Source organism: Lasioglossum baleicum, chromosome 9, assembly GCF_051020765.1.
Source record: "Lasioglossum baleicum chromosome 9, iyLasBale1, whole genome shotgun sequence".
Lineage (NCBI taxonomy): Eukaryota > Metazoa > Arthropoda > Insecta > Hymenoptera > Halictidae > Lasioglossum > Lasioglossum baleicum.
In genome coordinates, this window is record NC_134937.1 from 2,948,523 (window position 1) to 2,966,786 (window position 18,264).

Sequence of the window (18,264 nt, forward strand, 5' to 3'; positions counted from 1 at the left end):
TTTCATTCTCTTCAGTTTTATTTAAAATTGGAGGAGGTCCCATCTTTCTCTCCAAAGGCGATTTACCTTCCACTTTGTATTTAAGGGTTATCCTTGGTACGCCAAATTTACGTGCTGCTGCCCTTATTGGAGTTTTGTGCAAACGAACATCTTCAATGGCTGCTTTCATCGTCTCTTCAGAATACTTTCTAAAGGAGCCCTTGATAGGAGGCATCTCTCGATAAGTAATGAAATAACTTCTGAAATAAATAATTAAATAAATGCATTTTAATTTTTCGTTGGTATTTATAATGTCACGCACATGACTGTCTTAAAAAAGTGGACAATAGTCAATACTTGACCGTGAATGCAATCAATAGTTGACCATGTGGTCATCCTCTAAAACACAGCATGCTACAAAATTTATACTTATATTTTGTACTCCTAACAATCGTAGATGTAAAATGGATGCATTATAAATTGTAAACAAATTTAAATGAGTCACGTTAGTAATTGACCACGCCTGTCAACTTCTGAAAATTGTTCAAAAACAATATTCAGTATTTGACCACCTAATAAACTATTGTTTTTCAAGTTAGAATAACAAAAACAATGCATTTATCACTTATAAAACTCTGTGAGAATATAAACAGCAAATAATTTGTTTGCGAAAAGTTCACAACGTATGGATCTTTTTACCTGAACCGTACAGCTGTTCTTAACAGAAACGTTAAGGAAATAGAGATATATCGGCATATTACAAACCTTAATGAATTCAGACGTCCGTTGTGACTATGCATACTTCACTTCGCATGTAATTGTTTTGAAATTCAACCAACAGATAGCATGGCATCCGAGGTTCACTTTCATCAAAAGTGCACATCTTTTAAAAACCTTATTTTTTACGTTTTTCTATAAAATGGTCAACTACTGGTACCTGGTCAACTACTGGTGCCTTTACCTTAATGACCTTCATGCCTCAAATTCATTTTCGCGGCAAAAAGTAATTCCTCCCCCGAATAGCTTGCCCTCAACTCTTCAACCCTGCGCATTTTTTGCCTCTCAGAGAGTTCACCGAAAGACTTGAGCGTATTGTTGATATCATCAGGGAGCTGAAGAAATCCCTCTGGATACTGAAAGACTCTGTTGAGCCAATGTTCATTTTTAGAAAGAAAAAATTCTTTTCTATAACTACATTGCACCCACTTTTTTTTTAAATGTGCACAAAATATTTTTAGTTTATTCTCTAGGAGTTTTATGTTACGCCTAGAAACATTCGCAGGAACGGTGAGGGTGCGTAAAATCTCCTCTTTTAAAATCACACAATTTTGTGAATCACTAGGATGTTCCAATAAGTTATATTGCAGTTTCAAATTTTCTTCTACGTGACTATAATAACGCGAAAGCGCACATTTGTTTGGGTTGGGGTCGCGGGCGCATCTACTATTTAAATTATCAAACAAATCATTCAAGGCTTCAAAGAAACTAGCCGTGTGTTGAACAGTCGTTGTTTTTATGCAACCTGTCAACGAAGCGGCGAACAACGCAGACGACACCCTCTTACTGAAAACTTGAAGAGCAAGCTTACATTTCATCTTATCGAATGCATTTAGCCTTACATGCTTTTCTGATAATTTGTAAGCTGCTCGTGTACTCTTAGTCCTTTCTAAATTCAAAAGTAAAACGACATCGTTCCACGAAACTATAGATCCATTTATCGAAAAATTATGCTTCATTAAATTATTTCTAATACTCTTAAACAAATGTAAAAAATCGAAAAGAAAATAAATTTTGTGGCCATTCCTTGAAAAATAAGGTTTTTTGATTGATGTGCGTTCGTCTGCTATGATCTGATTACTGCTTCCCTGATCGGAAACAACCGCTCTAACTTTCAAACCGGTCTTATGAAACTCATCTAAAATTTTGTCTAAAATTATGGATAAATTATCCCTTTTCATTCCCGAACTTGTAACAAAAACAGCTATTGGTTGTTTCCAATTATTAAACAGCCCCCGTAGCATAAAAACAAAGACTTGAGAACCCACGGCTGCACGACGACCTAAAAATCCCAAGTCTTCGAAACCTTCAATTATCTGATTCGTTGGGTGGAACGTTAAACATTTCTTAATTGCCATTACATCAAACAAAAGTACGCAATTACGATCTGCGACTTCCATCTGCGCAGCTTTTATTTTTAAACCGTAAAATATATTTTGGCAAATACCAGGCCAAATATCACTTTTCACGAACCAACGAACAAGTGTAATTGGACTCGGCAAATGGAAATTGAAAACAGTGCGCATTTTGTCATACAAAGAAGGCGATGTATAATGCATTGTCATGCATAACTGTCGTTCATCGCGCGTAAAAGCACTTCTGAAAGGTTTAAATAATAACATTATAATGAAAGTAAAAGCAATGCCAGAAACTCTTTTCGCGATTGCCATCTTCAAACATGTATCATCAATACAACCTGAAGAAAGCTTATGTTTAATTCTATTCAACCCAACCAGCACAGATACAGCTCAAAGATAGCAGAAAGATGTCTGCCGCTAGACATTCAGATGTCTGAAAGATGTCTGCGAATGTCTCCGGAAAGTCTCTACAGGGGCTCCGGAAGGTCGTTTGTTACAAATTTGCCTGTCTTAAAGTGGTCTTTAGAATGACTGTTCGTCGTGTTTCAGGCATTGTAGAGACTTATTTTTTATATTTCACAGCCGTACTAAGGCATCATTCAGACCAATTCAGACATGTTCCACGACTCTGTCGGGCATCTTTTAGGCGACTTTCAAATGTCTCTTGAGCTTGTTAGAGAGACCTATTCATGCAAAAAGGGAGTGGGAGGGAAAAATCAATTTACGATAATAGTTTAAAGTAAACGAACAAATAGTTTATTAGAATAATATATGTACTATTTTATAATGTATATTATATAATAATATCATATATATACTATATTATAATTTATATACTATATTATAATATTATATCTGTAGTTGTCAGGCAGAACGCCACATGTCACATATACTTTTTTCTGGTAAATACGTAAATCCTATACTCTAAAACTCAATTAATGCATAAACTGAGATTTTTGAAATTGTGACATGCGGCGCTTTTCCTTACAACCACAGATAGACAAATCATAAAAATTAAATTATTAAAAGTAAAATAAAATACTATATTCAGAATAAAATATCACGCACTTAAAACATTAAAATTAATACACTTAAATTAAAATATAAAAATTGAAATAAAATATACAGTTGAAACATCAGAATCAGTATACAGGGTGGTTCACGCAACTTGCACACCTATAATAACTTTCAAAGTATGCGTTGCACGAAAAAGTTTTGTATACAGAAGTTGCATGGTCTGAAGGGGTACATTATGTAGTGTATTATTTTTTTTGACAGGTGGACGCGTAAAGGACATGTGAAGGTCAACTTCATTTTTTAAAATGGAATGAGGTATTTTTTAATACATCAATGCTGCAGCTGGACAATCGTTATAAAAAAGTACTAACCTATGTATGTCGAAAAGTTAATAGTTCAGGAGATATTTCAATTTAAATAACTCTAAAATACCATTACTGTCGTACTAAGACTTTACATAAGTAAGTAAACACTAACGTCTTAGTACGACAGTAATGGTATTTTAGAGTTATTTAAATTGAAATATCCCCTGAACTACTAATTTTTCGACATACATAGGTTAGTACTTTTTTATAATGTATGTCCAGCTGCATCATTGATGTAATAAAAAATACCTCATTCCATTTAAAAAAATTAAGTTGACCTTCACATGTCCTTTACGCGTCCATCTACAAAAAAGCTACTAATATCTGATTAATGCTTATTCAGGGGGCCTGTTTCTGGCGCCTCACCCTGTATACTAAAATTAAAAAATATAAAAATTAAAATAAAATATAAAAGTGAAAATAAAATATTACTGATAATGTCTGTGGTTGTAAGGAAAAACGCCGCATGTCACAATTTCAAAAATTCGAGTTTATGCATTCATTGAGCTTTAGACTTTAGAGTATAGGATTTACAGTAGCGGACAAAAGTTTAAGACCGCTCTAAAGAAGACGATAACTTTTTTAATATTGTACTATACGATTTGAACTTTTTTGGGAAGCTAGAGCAATTAGTTTACTAAAGGATGTGAAAAGAAATTTTTTCAAAAATTGCAATTGATCGGAATTGTTGAAAAAATACTAAAAGTTGATTTTTTAATTATTTTATGTGGGCCTATATTGAAAATTTAAAAAACACGTTTTGTGTAGATCTGTGTCAATCAAACATATCCTGAAAATTTCGTAAAAATCGGTCGACGTTGCAATGAGCTACAAACGTTTAAAGATGGTAGAAATTGCAGATTTTCACGATTTATTGCCGAAAATCTGCAATTTTTACCATCTTTAAACGTTTGTAGCTCATTGCAACGTCGACCGATTTTGACGAAATTTTCAGGATATGTTTAAATAAACAATCAACTTTTAGTATTTTTTCAACAATTCCGATCAATTGCAATTTTTGAAAAAATTTCTTTTCGCGTCCTTTAGTAAACTAATTGCTCTAGTTTCCCAAAAAAGTTCAAATCGTATAGTAAAATATTAAAAAAGTTATCGTCTTCTTTAGAGCGGTCTTACACTTTTGTCCGCTACTGTACATATTTACCAGAAAAAAAGTCATGGAAACACGTTTGGAAGGCTCAGACAACAATGCAATTTAACCAACCTCCTATGTCAAAGTATTAGCGATCGAAAGTGAAAGTATATGTGACATGCGGCGTTCTTCCTGATAACCACAGATATATTGAAATTAAAATCACTTGGTCACACTCGCTTTGTTCATGTTTCTTGCGGCTGCCGTCCACTTTGGCTTTCTCCGCTGCACCTTGAATAAGAATATCTTTGTTTATTAATTTGCACATGAATAATCATTATAATAATAATATTAAAATAAGGGTGATAATTACATATAACAAGGCTGGCCGTTCGATAATTTGCAAACGGTTTTTTGCCCTTCCGGCCCAATCAGCTATAGCAGACTGCCATGCCAGCACGTCAGTCATAATGATACCTAGACTTTCCTGGCAAAGTTGTAGCTGTTGTGCCCCCCGTATTGTGCACTTCTGCTGCCTAAAATAAAAAATTGTTATGTAGCATATCACATTCTGTTAATTTAATGAAAATGAAAGATAAACGTCAGCTATTTTAAGTGTATTTATTAAACAAGTCATTGGTCTCTTCGGCCTCCTTTGCTTTTCTTCTAGCCTTCGTGTAGCCGTCTAGAAGCATTATATAATTATTATTTTAATTATACATGTATGGTGTGTAACTACTTTAACTTACCAAAGGTACTGTTTTTGAAGATCTTTACAGAAAAGTGCTCCCACGAAGGTTGAGGCAGTTCACATTGTTGGATTGCGTTGCTCAATTTTGATTTGTGTACCGGTGGCCAATAACATTTGTCGCCTTCCAGCCAACTATTTGGCACCGCTTCTACCGTTCCGTCCGCCAAAAATTGGACAACGGTCCATGTATTTGTAGGCATCTCCATTTGTGTGTATATATTCTAAGAATTGAAAAGTATGGTAAAATTTAGAGACTAATTTAAACATATATGTAATTACGACGTAAATATATTTAATTAAAGAATATATTTAGAAAAATAGCAAATAGAATGAAGGAATGGAAATATGACCAATTTTTGTTCATTTTTTGACTTCACACTTATTTACACATTAGGGCGGTAGACTCGTTTCCAGGATTGCAATCAATTGCAATCCCGCACCCTTGCAATCCTGGAAAAAGCAGTCTACCCCCTTACAATACCGAAAGTACTTTCTTCGACTTTCTTGCCAACCCCATAGTAAACATCGAATATAGCGGAAGGGCATCAGCAAAAAACACTAACGGTAACAAATAACAGCAATGGAAGTACTTACTTTTGTAAATATACACTCGTCGGATAAATTATCACTATTACAATACACTAATACAATTAGACACTTCTCTAAACCTGGTGTCGACCGGTGTCGACCATGTGCGCCGGACCAAAAATAGTAACTTCAACAGCGCCACTCGGGGTGAACTACGAAGACAGAGAAGCAGATATGTTTCTCGCAGGAAAGACACTGACAGAGAATATATGAAACAGCTTGATTTTTTCGATCACGCGGGTAAGCCGCATTTCGCGAAGAAGCAATATTTTTTTATGCTCTTTGTGTTGAAATATTCTCTGCATTATTGCGGGGTCCCGTACAGAGCCCTTTTTTGGATTTGGCTCTTGGAACTTTGTAAACAACAAAAGTGTACATTTTTATGGAAGAACTTTTTTTCTGTACACTTTTTCCAAATGCTCTTTGCGTTGAAATACTCTCTGTATTATTGCGGATTAGCATGCAGAGCTCTTTTTTCGAAAAAGTGCACAGAAAAAAGTTCTTCCTTAGAAGCTGTATCCCCCTACTCCACCCCACTCTTTATCGGCGGCGTAGGAAAAACAACGTCTCCGGAAAATGTCTCTCAGTCGCCAAAAAGATATCCTTTATGGAGACGTTGCATTTACGACTGAAATGAGACAGCTGAAAGACGTTCACCCTTTGCTGTGAAAACAACGTCTCCATAAAGATATCTTTTTGGCGACTAAAAGACGTATCTTTGGGACATAGACGTTCAGACGGGACGACGACATGAAACAGACATCTATGAGACGATGTGTGCTGGTTGGGAATGCTTTAAACTTCGCTTGTAATTGCGAGCGAAGAATCTTACACTTATTTTTCTCTTTGCTTAACTGTTGTTCCATTTCCATCAACCGATTTCCCTCTATGGAAAAAAAAATTTTTTTAAATAATAAAAATAAAAATCAGTTGCTGTATAATATAATGCACATATGATTTAATTAACGATCGAAAATTGGTGCAAAAGTGGCGTCTCTCTGTCTTTAATCATTGTTTAAACATGTTTAAACAATCATAATGTATTAATATTGGATATCATTGTATTCGGGAAAGTCTACAGAATCTTTTGCTGTAAAGAACAATTCAATATCTTTTATAATAACATCACAATATTTGTTTAAAGTTGAAAAATATGTTTTTTTTCAAAAACTGTGCGTATAGGAGCAAAATTAAGGACAGATTCGGAATCAGCGCAAAAAACTCTATAAGAAGGACCCAACAGTATATTGAAAACAAATTTGGTGTTGGACAGTGTTATCTACATTTAGTTCCGCCGCTACATTCGTTGTCTAGCAGCTGCAACAGCTATAAGTTTAGCTTTTGTACTTGACAAGGCCACCACCGGTTGCTTTGTGGAACTCCAACTCACAACTCACAACTTCTCCAGCGGACTTTATCCTTAGACCATATATACCTATAGACGCGGCGAGATAAAGTCTGCCTTGTTCCGAGATTAAACCGCCTAGCAGACGACGCTTGTGGGCAAAGTGCTATAGTACGTTGAGAAATCGCAGTACCACGAAGGTAAAGTGGCAGAGGGGAAAGGGGAATAGTCGTCACATGTCATTCTGTATAAATATTTATGGAAACTGTAACTGTGTGTGTAATATACATACATGTATTTTATTTTATTACTCGTTCACTTTTACGTTACTCTTATTATTTTAAATATGGTTAACTAATTCTTCCACTAATTTGGAAGAAGTTAAATTTTAATGTAGGAGTTGATAATATGAAATCTGTATTTATTTCCTCACAACTTACTTCATTTAAAAAAAGAATAGTAAGAACAATATACATGTATGTAGGGTTGGGACTGGGTAACGGTCTAACTCAGCTTTAATCGTAAAAAAATGAATTTAATAAATACTAAAATGCGCGTACAATGGGTTCGAACCACACAGTTCGATCACCGGCGAAAGACTGTCGTCTCGTTCGTCCTTTCGAACGTTGCTCTGCCGTTGCGTTTTGCATTTGTTCTTCGACGTTCGCTTGTCGCGTATGGCGTTTGTCTCTACGTTCGACGTTCGCTTGTCGCGTATGGCGTTCGTTCGCGTGTTGCCATGAGCCGCTTCGATTCCTACATGTATATATCGAATACAAAACATATATTATATACATATAATATACAATACAATTTGAATATTTCTAATTATTGGTTACAAAATAAAATTGTTTTTGTTAACTTGTTTCTTATCCTATTATTGTCCTTATCTACTTTTTGGTTACTTACATACAAACGTATATTAATGTAATTGTAGCTTACAATTTTAATTAAATGTATAAGATGGTTAGATTCGACATTGTGGTCATACATATGTTCGTCGAATTCTTTAACCCTTTGCGGTCCGCGCGGAATTCGCAATTTCGTACCAGCCGGTCCGCACAGATTTCGCCCCAGTCGCTTATTCATTTGGTACCGTTTTCTTTGAAAAACATTTATAATGATAATATAAGACGAAAATGAAAAATAAAAAAAAAAAAAAATTTTTCCGTGTCGAGTGACACTCGACATAGGACGCGCCAGAACGAAAACCGATGTCGAGTCACACTCGACATAGGACGTGCCAGAACGAAATGCGATGTCGAGTCACACTCGACATAGGACCGCAAAGGGTTAAAAACGTTCGATTTTACTTTGTGCATTGTTTTTAAAATCAATTTCTGCATTAAATTTTTTTCGGTTAAACTGTTGGTTCTTTCCGCAATTCGAATTTCTGCCTCTGCTATTTTGCATATCTGAACTATATCGCTGGATGGCACTGTCAGGGCTTGTTTTATTGTACTATAATTTTTAATATGGAAAAATTTGTTTCGAGAATTCTGCGACTGCACAGCTCTTATGCATGTTTCGCACTGCACTGTTTTCTTTATTTTTTTGACTACAAATCCTGCTATATATTCCACTATATTGGATACATATAAAGATAAATTTTTTGCGTAATTTTCGCTCGTACAAAAATAATTATGTTCTCGGTCATTATCTTGTTCTTGAAATGAATCATCATCAAAACTCTCGACAAATAAATTATCTATATTGTTTTAATCTTACGTGCCTTATCACTACTCATTGCTAATATAATTGTAGGTACTTGCTCTATACAATTAGCTTGTAAAGAGCCAGTAACCCCAGCGTGCAATAGTAATTTTTTGTAGGCACTTTGAAATTGCCGTACGGTGGGATTGTTATTATGCCCTCCCATACTCCGAATGGCACTAAAAAATACTTCAAGGTGATCCTGACAAATTTTGTATGATAGTAAGTATTTCATCCCACTATCATTTTCACTGTCCGCATACTGATTATATATATATGCACGAGAGATCGCAAACTGATTATAATTCCTACAAAACCAGTTTTCTTTTGACTCAAGTGCAATGGAGTCTTGAGTGGTCCATACGTTAATGAACTAATATATTCTATTATTTCATTAATTTTATCGCATACGGCAACTTTATTATATTTTTGTAATCCCCCTTTGAAACCTTTACTTAATATGTTCCTGCTGTTTAAAATATCGAATGCATCATTCATGATAATAAGAAATTTTTCTGTCGCCGCAGAATTTTCAAAAGTTCCTGAATAGTTTTCACGTAAATATTTTAATGCTTTGGCTACACTTAAACTAAATAATTGTGTTGCCAGCCTGACTTTCATCTTTTCCCTGAACCAATTAAGATGTCTTCTTGTTATTTTTGTGGCTAAATGCAGTCCTTCTTTTTCCTGAACATCTACCAAATGTTCAAGAAACTCGCATTTTATTTCATTGTTATCTTTGTCATACAAAGTTTTGCAGGTTGCGAAGGCATTTCTTATTAATTTCACCATATGTGAGGGATCCAAAACTAAGTGAACTGGTTCCCCTGTAATTGGATGCGGGAAAGAGGCATTCAAACAACTTGACGATATTTCTACTCCTAATGACATCGCCATTGCAATATTTGTCGAAATCCCATCACAGGTAACACTGCATACCTTAACTCGAGCTTCCTCAAGTAGTCGTAAACATTGGAGAATTAAGTTACTCTTCTGTTTACCTGTCATACTATCGACTAAAAAATAGCCTACTGGCATCTTCCATCTGTCGTTTACGCAATTGATTAAAAAGACAATTGCCTGTGTTGCTGGTGTGTCACTCCCTCCATGCTCGCCGATATCGACATAACTGAAACATACATATCAATTGTTACGAAATTTATTTAGCAAGAAATCATTTAAAAAAATTAAATGTTACTGAAACGTATTATTAAATCATACCCTATAAATTTTTGACCATCCCATTCTATTTTTTTATGAATTGACATTTCGTCAATCATTAGAGCACAAACATAAGCTCTACCTTTACTTTCACACTCTGCCACCTCTACTTTAAGAGTATTTATGGATTCAGTATAAAATCCAGGTTGACATTCAATAGTTGCATACCACTTTTGAATATTTCTAGGGTGTGGTAGGATAATTCTGGTGGATATGAACTATATTTATTTTGCATTAGCTGCTTAAAGAGTGTTTTAGTAAAAGCAGGTAATTTCTCCTATAGCGTGCAGAAAGAAGAAAACAAAGAATAGCATAGTAGTTACTATACAGGGTGTCCCAGAATAAGTGTAACTCCCGGAAATGTTCCTTGGGTCATTTGAAGCGACATTGTCCTTTGCAAAAATGGCGTCCGCGGCTTTGTTCAGCAGTTATTAACGAAAAACACGGACCAATCAGAGCGCGCCCTGGGCCGCCTTATACTATAATGGGCCGCTTTATCCTATTCGAATCTTTTATTCGGTATTCGAATTTTTAGTTAGATAAACATTTTACCCAACTCTGACTGGAATATTTCGACAAGTGAAAAGAATGTATAGAACAAAAGTAAACGAAATAGACATAGTAAACGAGTTATTTTTTATTGATTTATTGAATAGTATTTAAAAACAATATTTTATTCACTACATTGTCTTTTAATCGATTTCTCTTTTTACTAATTATTTCGCCAGTTTTTGAGAATACTCTTTCGGAAGGAACAGATGTTGCCATTACACACAGGTACTCCTTTGCAAGCTTTGATAGTATTGGATACTTCAATGCATTAACCTTCCAAAACGTCAATGGATTTTCATGTCTGGGGAAATATGGTTCTTTCATGTAGTTATCTAATTCTGCAGATACACCACTTTTACATGCGATTGTATTTTTTTTTAAGTACTTGTATATCAAATATTGACCAAAATGAAGGGTCTTCTCCCGTTACTGTTTCTTGGAATTCCTCTCGATTTGCAGTTGATTCCGTAGTCGATGTTTCCAAGGGAGATGCTATATGAATTAATTTATTACATGTTTGTGTAATAGTAAGTGCTTCATTTTGGAAAGACAATTCTCGAAATCGCGGATCCCGTAATGCTGGAATTGAGTATTTTTCATTCGTTTCATAATTATTAAGGTACTTATTTAATTGCAATCTTAATTCCATACAAAGTTGTTATTTGTGGAATACTGGATTAGCGTGTAGACAATATTTAATATAATCAGAGAGAGAGAGAGAGAGAGAGAGTCTCACTCTTACTTTACACTGAACTGTCTGTATAATATTTGAACAACCTTTCACCATGCTAACACTTGCCGATGTGACGCTATCCATTCGTTCTCGCACTCACTCGCTCACACATGCCTAAAGGCGAATCCGCATGACCATTAAGACGTAATGCATTATCCTCAATAATCCTCAACAATTTGCTACGTCAATATCTATTACATCTTATCATACAATCTTTTAACGTAGAAAATACATTCTTTGATAATTACCCTCTCTTGTTTTATGCGCTTAAACCAATGTAATATCTTAATGTATCAAAATTATGCTTTGGTAAACCTTTCGTCAGTATATCTGCTTCCTGCTCTTTGGTGCACGTATACTTAATTACATTGTTTTTCAAACATTCGCATACAAAGTTATATTTTATATCTATATGCTTTGCTCTACGATTGTTTTCTGGATTTCTAATTAACGCTATACATCCTTGATTGTCTTCAAATATCATGACATTTTCTGTTGTAGACAAAGCTATACAATTTTGCCTTTTGGTACTCCATGTTATCATATTTCCATATACTTTGATTAGACATCCAGATACTGATTTCCTATCAGACAAATCTCCTCCCCAATCGGAGTCTACATAGCACATCAGAGGATTTTGTATCATTTCCCTCCTATATACTAAACCTAAAGTAACAGTTCCTTTTATATATCTTACAATTAGTATTCTCTTAAGATAAATCCATATTTTTTCGTCTGCTTTATCTTGGAATCTACTGAAATAGTTAACTGCAAAACTTATGTCTGGACGCGATCCTAACATTAAATACATTAAACCACCTATCAATTCTCTTATTTGTACTTCAGGTTCAGTATTTCCTTATTTTATTATTAAATTCAGTCTTGAATCAATTGGCGTAGAACATGGTTTACAATTTTCCATTTTGAATCGTCTTAGAACACTCATAGCATATTTCTCTTGACTAATCTTTAATATTCCTTTTCTTCTATCATAATCAATTTCAAATCCCAGAAAATGCTTTAACTCTCCTTTATCTTTCATTTCAAATTCGTTCTCTAACTTAGCTTTATACTTATTTGTTGCGACTTACTTCAAAGGAATATATTAAACTTGGCAATTTGTCAAATAGAAAATATATTAATAATTTTAATTATTGCACTCAGACAAAACCGTTGTGGTTAAATATAAAATATATAATGAAAGACTTGCAATTATTGCACTTAAACAGACACGTGCTGACACAGACAAAAAGAGAAGCACGACCATGTCGACCATGCAGGCAGACAGACAATAGACAACAGTAGAGAGAGCGAAGTCACGCGAATCGTACAGACGCGCTACGCACGCAATCATACCAACATACAGACGCAATCATACCAACATACGGACGCACTCATACCAACATACGGACAATATAAAATAAGAATATGAGAAAATATGAGTTTATGCTCTGGAATTAGAACATAGCATTCGCATCCAAACCCTCTCAGTTTGTTGATGTCCATTCTTCGTCCAAACCATAGTTCAGCAGGACTTCTGTCTTTTATTGAACTCGTACCAGTTTGGTTAAGAGTGAATACTGCATAGTTTACAGCCTATAGATTCTCTCTCTCGATTATGAATAGCAGACCGGGCTGACTCTACTACCGTTCGCATTTCTCTTTCGATTCTGCCATTTTGCTCAGGAGTATAAGCGTTTGATTTTGCATGAAACACTCCAAGCTCTTCCAATAGTTCCTCAGTGGTCGTATTCTTTATCTCTGTCCCATTATCTGACTTGAGACACCTGACGTTCCTGTCAAATTGATTTTTAGCCAAATTTAAAAAATTCTTCAGTTTCGATGCAGCTTCATCTTTGGTTTTCAGGAAATACACAGTACGAAAATGAGAGAAATCATCCTTGAATAACAGAAAATATTTAGCTCCTCCCAATGACAAGACGTTCATTTCATACAGATCTACGTGAATTTCATCCAAGGGTTTTACAGCGACTTTTGAATTTCTTGGATGAGAAACACGGTGTTGTTTTCTATATATGCACCCTGTGCATGTGTAGTTGTCCCAATCATCTGTATATTTAATGCCATGTCTTTTTAAAATATCTCTGACATACCTGATATTTTGGTAAGCCAATTTTTCATGCCACATCCTGATAGATGTGTGGCTAGGACTATATCTTCGTCGTCTTCTTGCTCTCTGGCGATTCTATCGTAGTCAATTACGGAGGTGCTGACTTCTGTTATTCTCGACAGATCATCCGCTACAATATTTTCGGAACCTTTGATGTAGCATATGTTGGTGGTAAATTGTGATATATATTGTAGCTGTCTAAGTTGCCTCGGAGCCGCCTTGTCATTCTTCTGCCTAAAAGCGAAAGTTACCGGTTTGTGGTCAGTTATGATTTTAAAATCACAACCTTCCAGTAAATATTTTAAATGTTTGATAGCCAGGTAAATGCTTAATAATTCCCGGTCGTATGTACCATATTTCTTTGGAGTCTCGTTCAATTTTTTCGAATAAAAAGCTATTGGCTTCCAGGCTTGATTTTCAAATTGTTGTAGGACGGCGCCAATGGCCCAATCGGAGGTGTCTGTATTGAGTGACAAGGGTAATTCCGGATCAGGATAACCAAGCAATGCCACATCTGCCAGTTCCTTCTTGCATTCCTCGAATTTTCCTATCGCCTCATCTGTCCATTGGATTTTTCTCCTATCTTTCTTCGTAGAGCCACGTAGATACTCATGCAAAAGTGCTTGATTACTTGCCGCATTTTTCAAAAACGGTCGATAAACATTTATCATACCGAGGAAGGTTCTCAATTCGTGGACTGTCTCTGGCAACCTGTAATTCAATATTACCTACACTCGTTCGGGTATAGGGGCCGATCCTTCGGACGTAATTAAATATCCCAAAAACTCCAGCTGTTTAACTCCCATAATTGACTTTGACATATTTATCCGTAGTCCATACCTATTTAGCCTTTCAAAAATCACTCTTAAGTGGTTTCGGTGTTCCTCCTCTGATGTGGATGCGATCAAACTATCATCCAGGTATGGAAAAGTTGTTGGGTTGGGGTTGGGGGGGGGGGGGTATTTGGGAATTTTGGGAAATTCGGGAGGTTGGAAGGTGGGTGCGGGGTGGTGGATTGCGGAGGTTGGTTGCGTGTGCGGCTTTTTTTGTTTAAAAATGCCAGAAGGGCCGGACATTTACTGTAGTTGGCGGGGTGGTTGCCTTTACAGTTTGTGCAGGTGGCGGGGGTGTCAGGAGATTTTTTGCAGGTCCTGGACTCGTGTTAACCTGTGCATTTAACGCATTTGAAGGCCTTATTGCACTTGGCCGAAGTGTGACCATGTGCTTGGCAGCGGAAACATTGGATAAATGGTTTTTTCGAGTAGAATTTCTCCCAGTAAACGCGAATGTTTATAGCTCTAATTTTCTTGACGTGGGTAAGGGTGGTGCCAGCTTTGAATGTGAGTTTGTAGATGATGAATTTGGTGTTGGAGTTCGGTACAGGAGATTGGATGGAGGCCTTGTTTTTGGATGTTGGAAATGATAATATTGGTTCGGAATTTGAGCAAGCCTTTTGCGACAACGGCATAGATCAGAGTTGAGTGAATATGATATTGAATAACCTCCTGGAGGCAGGTGTTTTGAAATTTTTGATAGTCCTGGGTGTCTTGTAAGTGAATTTTTAGTTTGTCGTTACAGTTTTTGACCTGGAAATTATGGCCGAAGTTCTCCTGAAGTTTTTGGTTAAATTAAAAAAAATTTACATTACCATGGATGTAGATGGGTGGAGGTTTCCGTAGTGTAGCTGTGGTGGTTGCAGCTGGAGTTGCGGGGTTTTTGGAGTGGATTGTTATTTCTTTTGGAAGAAGGGGGGAGGGGTTCTGTATCGGGAGATTTTTCTTCCAAACGGTCGGAGAAGATTCCGAATCTGTTTAGGATTGGGATGGAGCAAGATATATTCATTATTTTGGAGGCGATTTTCGTCGAATGTGGGTTAAATAAAGAGTGGGACCTTTGTTTTTTCTTGTAGGGATTTTGTTGCTCTGCTAGGAGCATGGTCCTGGAGCAGTTGGAGGATCCGGTTGCTTCCTGATATTTGAGCCTTACAGATTGAGGATTTGATGATATTCCGGGGTGTTGATATTGGTTTGTTCGTTTATATGATGATTACGATCTCGCACGTGAGCTATGCTGGTGGATGAATTGCGGGTAAAACACTTTCACGAAGGTCGGAGCAGGGGAGGCGATGTGAACACTTCAACTACCTACCCCACTGAATCCCTCTCTGTACTGAGGATATCGGAAGGCGGTTGAGGACGGTATATATAGGGATTGGTGACGGGGATCAGGTAGTAGCGGAAAAGGTCTTGACTATCTGTCCATCTTGTGGCGAGTGTAGGAGGTTAGCCGTCGCATTACCCCCTTGCCAGTGAACAACGATAATCTTGACGAGTTCCCTTTTCTACGATGATCCATGTCAGAATCCGAGGAGGACGATGGAATGCTTGCAGGTCGTTGGCCACTCGATTGATGTGTGTCGAGTTGATGTGAAAACATTCCGCGGAAGGTCCCTTGGTCGTGCCAACCAGGTATGTACATACGTATACCTGAGATAACCGGCCCCGTCACGAGACAAGGACACTTACAGACATGGTAGCGATAGAATCACTACAATAGAAAATAAGGTCCTCGGATAGAATCATAAATATTGTCGAAACTGTTATTATGTTTTTACTTTAATTGTTACAGATCGAAAGGTCGAAAGGGCATGTAATTTTTTACAACACCGTAATGTTAATATTTAAGTTTTCTGCATAAAAAAGATATTCCCTATTAGGACATCTCACCTTATCATTTAAATAATTATGAAACCAGAGTTGCATCATTTTTCGCGCGTGTTTCCATCGCAAAATCGTACCAATTAAGTATTGTAGTCCTCGTAGTCGCGTCTATGTTTCCGTCAACACGACTACAGGAAAGGGGCATACTGTAGATTTAGGTTATAATTTATACGAAGCGATTCGAGATGAAATGATAAGAAAACTTTCATGTTTCTTTTCAGGTTCTTCTTGGTTGGGCAGGCGACAGGGCATGGCTAAACGCGTCCATTGTATATGCAGTATGCATGGCATTCTGTGGTGCAGTTACGGCTTTGATACCCAAGGTGGTTAGAAATTACTACTTATTGTGCGTAATTTCTGGTGCTTTCGGACTATTCATCTCGGCGAACTGCAGTCTCACCAGCATCATCCTCGTCGAATTGATCACGCTGGAGAGGTTCGCAAACGCTTATGGGCTGCTGCTTTTGGTTCAGGGTGTTGCTAATCTCGTAGGTCCTCCGCTGGCTGGTAAGGGGCGAATTAATATCTAGCGTTTCTAATATTAGGTCATTCGGGAAGTCGATGCCACGTCCTATACGTATATACATATGTATATGTATATGCGTTCTTCACGTTATGCTCAGACGTTCTCGAAAAGAAAATTTTCACTTGAAAGATAAAAAGCAACCTAGACGTGTTTCTCAAGTGGATCGCAGCTAGATTAATGCGTTAGTATATACTAGTGACTCGCGGTTTTTAACGTGTAGTAAAATACACGTGTACTCGTGGTACATGAACCGTGTATGTAGTACGAATTTAAGGACCCGTGAATATGGATCCGTGTCAAAAACAATAACGCCTCAATTATCGGACTCAAACGTGTCGGCCGATCCGTGTACACGGATTCGTATTCGCAGATCCGTGTTCACGGATATCTGTATTCACGGATCCTTAAATTTTTACTACATGGTTCACGGACCACGTGTATCTATACAGGGTGTCACAAAAAATTCCTGAACTTCCCGGAAATGAGAGGTTCCTGAGACCATTTGAAGCGATATTTTCCTTTGCAAAAATGTTATCCGCGGCTTTGTTTAGGAGTTATTAACGAAAAACACGGACCAATCAGAGCGCGACCTAGACGCGAGTTGGCACAGTCGACCAATCCACAGTTGGCGCGTGATTGGTCCGTGTTTTTCGTTAATAACTCCTAACCAAAGCCGCGGATAACATTTTTGCGAAGGAAAATATCGCTTCAAATGGTCTCAGGAACCTCCCATTTCCGGGAAGTTCAGGAATTTTGGGACACCCTGTGTACACGTGAAATAGGGATCTCTAGTATATACTTGAAAAGTTTCAATACGCAATCCGAAATATAAAAAGTTATAATCAATTTTACAGCTGTGCTAACACACAAGTATGCTAAAGATCGTGCGTCTGATCATTTCGTTGAACAAAATTACTTAATGTAGTTAAATATATTTAACGTAGTTAACGGTACGTGCAACAATAACGATGAGATACAAATGGTTATTAATGGGGTTACGTACCTTTTATAATAGAAGAAGAATATCAGTGTTTCTAAATTTCTTTCGTTTCTTGGTAAAACGATCTTTCTAAAACACTCTTTCGATACTTTATTCGGGAAGTCATCAAATACTGGATAGTTCCTGAAAGATTGAATGCTCGCAGTCGGAAAGCTAATCGTGCTGGTCGGGTGCACAAGTAACAACGTCTGCGTTAGGTTAATGACGACATTTTTGATAGTACGTCTCGCTCATATGTATTTACATATACAGGGTGTACCAAATATGTTGTATCACCTTGAAAGGGACGATTCCGTTTCCTTTGAGAAAATGTTCTCCGTGGTTTTGTTAAGGAGTTATCAATGGAAAACACGGACCAATCGAAACGCTTCGAGCTAAGATTATTCAAGTGAATCCCC

General features: G+C 36.7%; 1 protein-coding gene and 2 long non-coding RNA genes across 20 annotated transcripts in view; 1 reads left to right on the forward strand and 2 right to left on the reverse strand.

Annotated features, from left to right (window-relative positions):
* The window catches only part of LOC143211830 (monocarboxylate transporter 9), a 187,298-nt gene that overhangs the window by 162,246 nt on the left and 6,788 nt on the right, over positions 1–18,264 (forward strand). For 16 of the 18 annotated variants that reach the window (XM_076429847.1, XM_076429848.1, XM_076429852.1 and 13 more), the window contains one exon: positions 16,562–16,847. The exons of 1 other annotated variant lie outside the window; for it this stretch is intronic. In XM_076429847.1, coding sequence (XP_076285962.1) covers positions 16,562–16,847 — 286 coding nt within the window. The remainder of the gene's footprint in view (positions 1–16,561; positions 16,848–18,264) is intronic. One more of the 18 variants, XM_076429856.1, reaches the window with a different exon arrangement.
* On the reverse strand, positions 4,797–6,122 carry LOC143211843 (uncharacterized). Its single transcript, XR_013009551.1, has 4 exons — positions 5,932–6,122; positions 5,336–5,558; positions 4,960–5,271; positions 4,797–4,877 (listed from the first exon to the last, which is right to left on the reverse strand). It is a non-coding gene; the product is annotated as an uncharacterized LOC143211843 (long non-coding RNA).
* LOC143211844 (uncharacterized) lies at positions 9,784–17,461 on the reverse strand. Its single transcript, XR_013009552.1, has 3 exons — positions 13,973–17,461; positions 10,205–13,854; positions 9,784–10,112 (listed from the first exon to the last, which is right to left on the reverse strand). It is a non-coding gene; the product is annotated as an uncharacterized LOC143211844 (long non-coding RNA).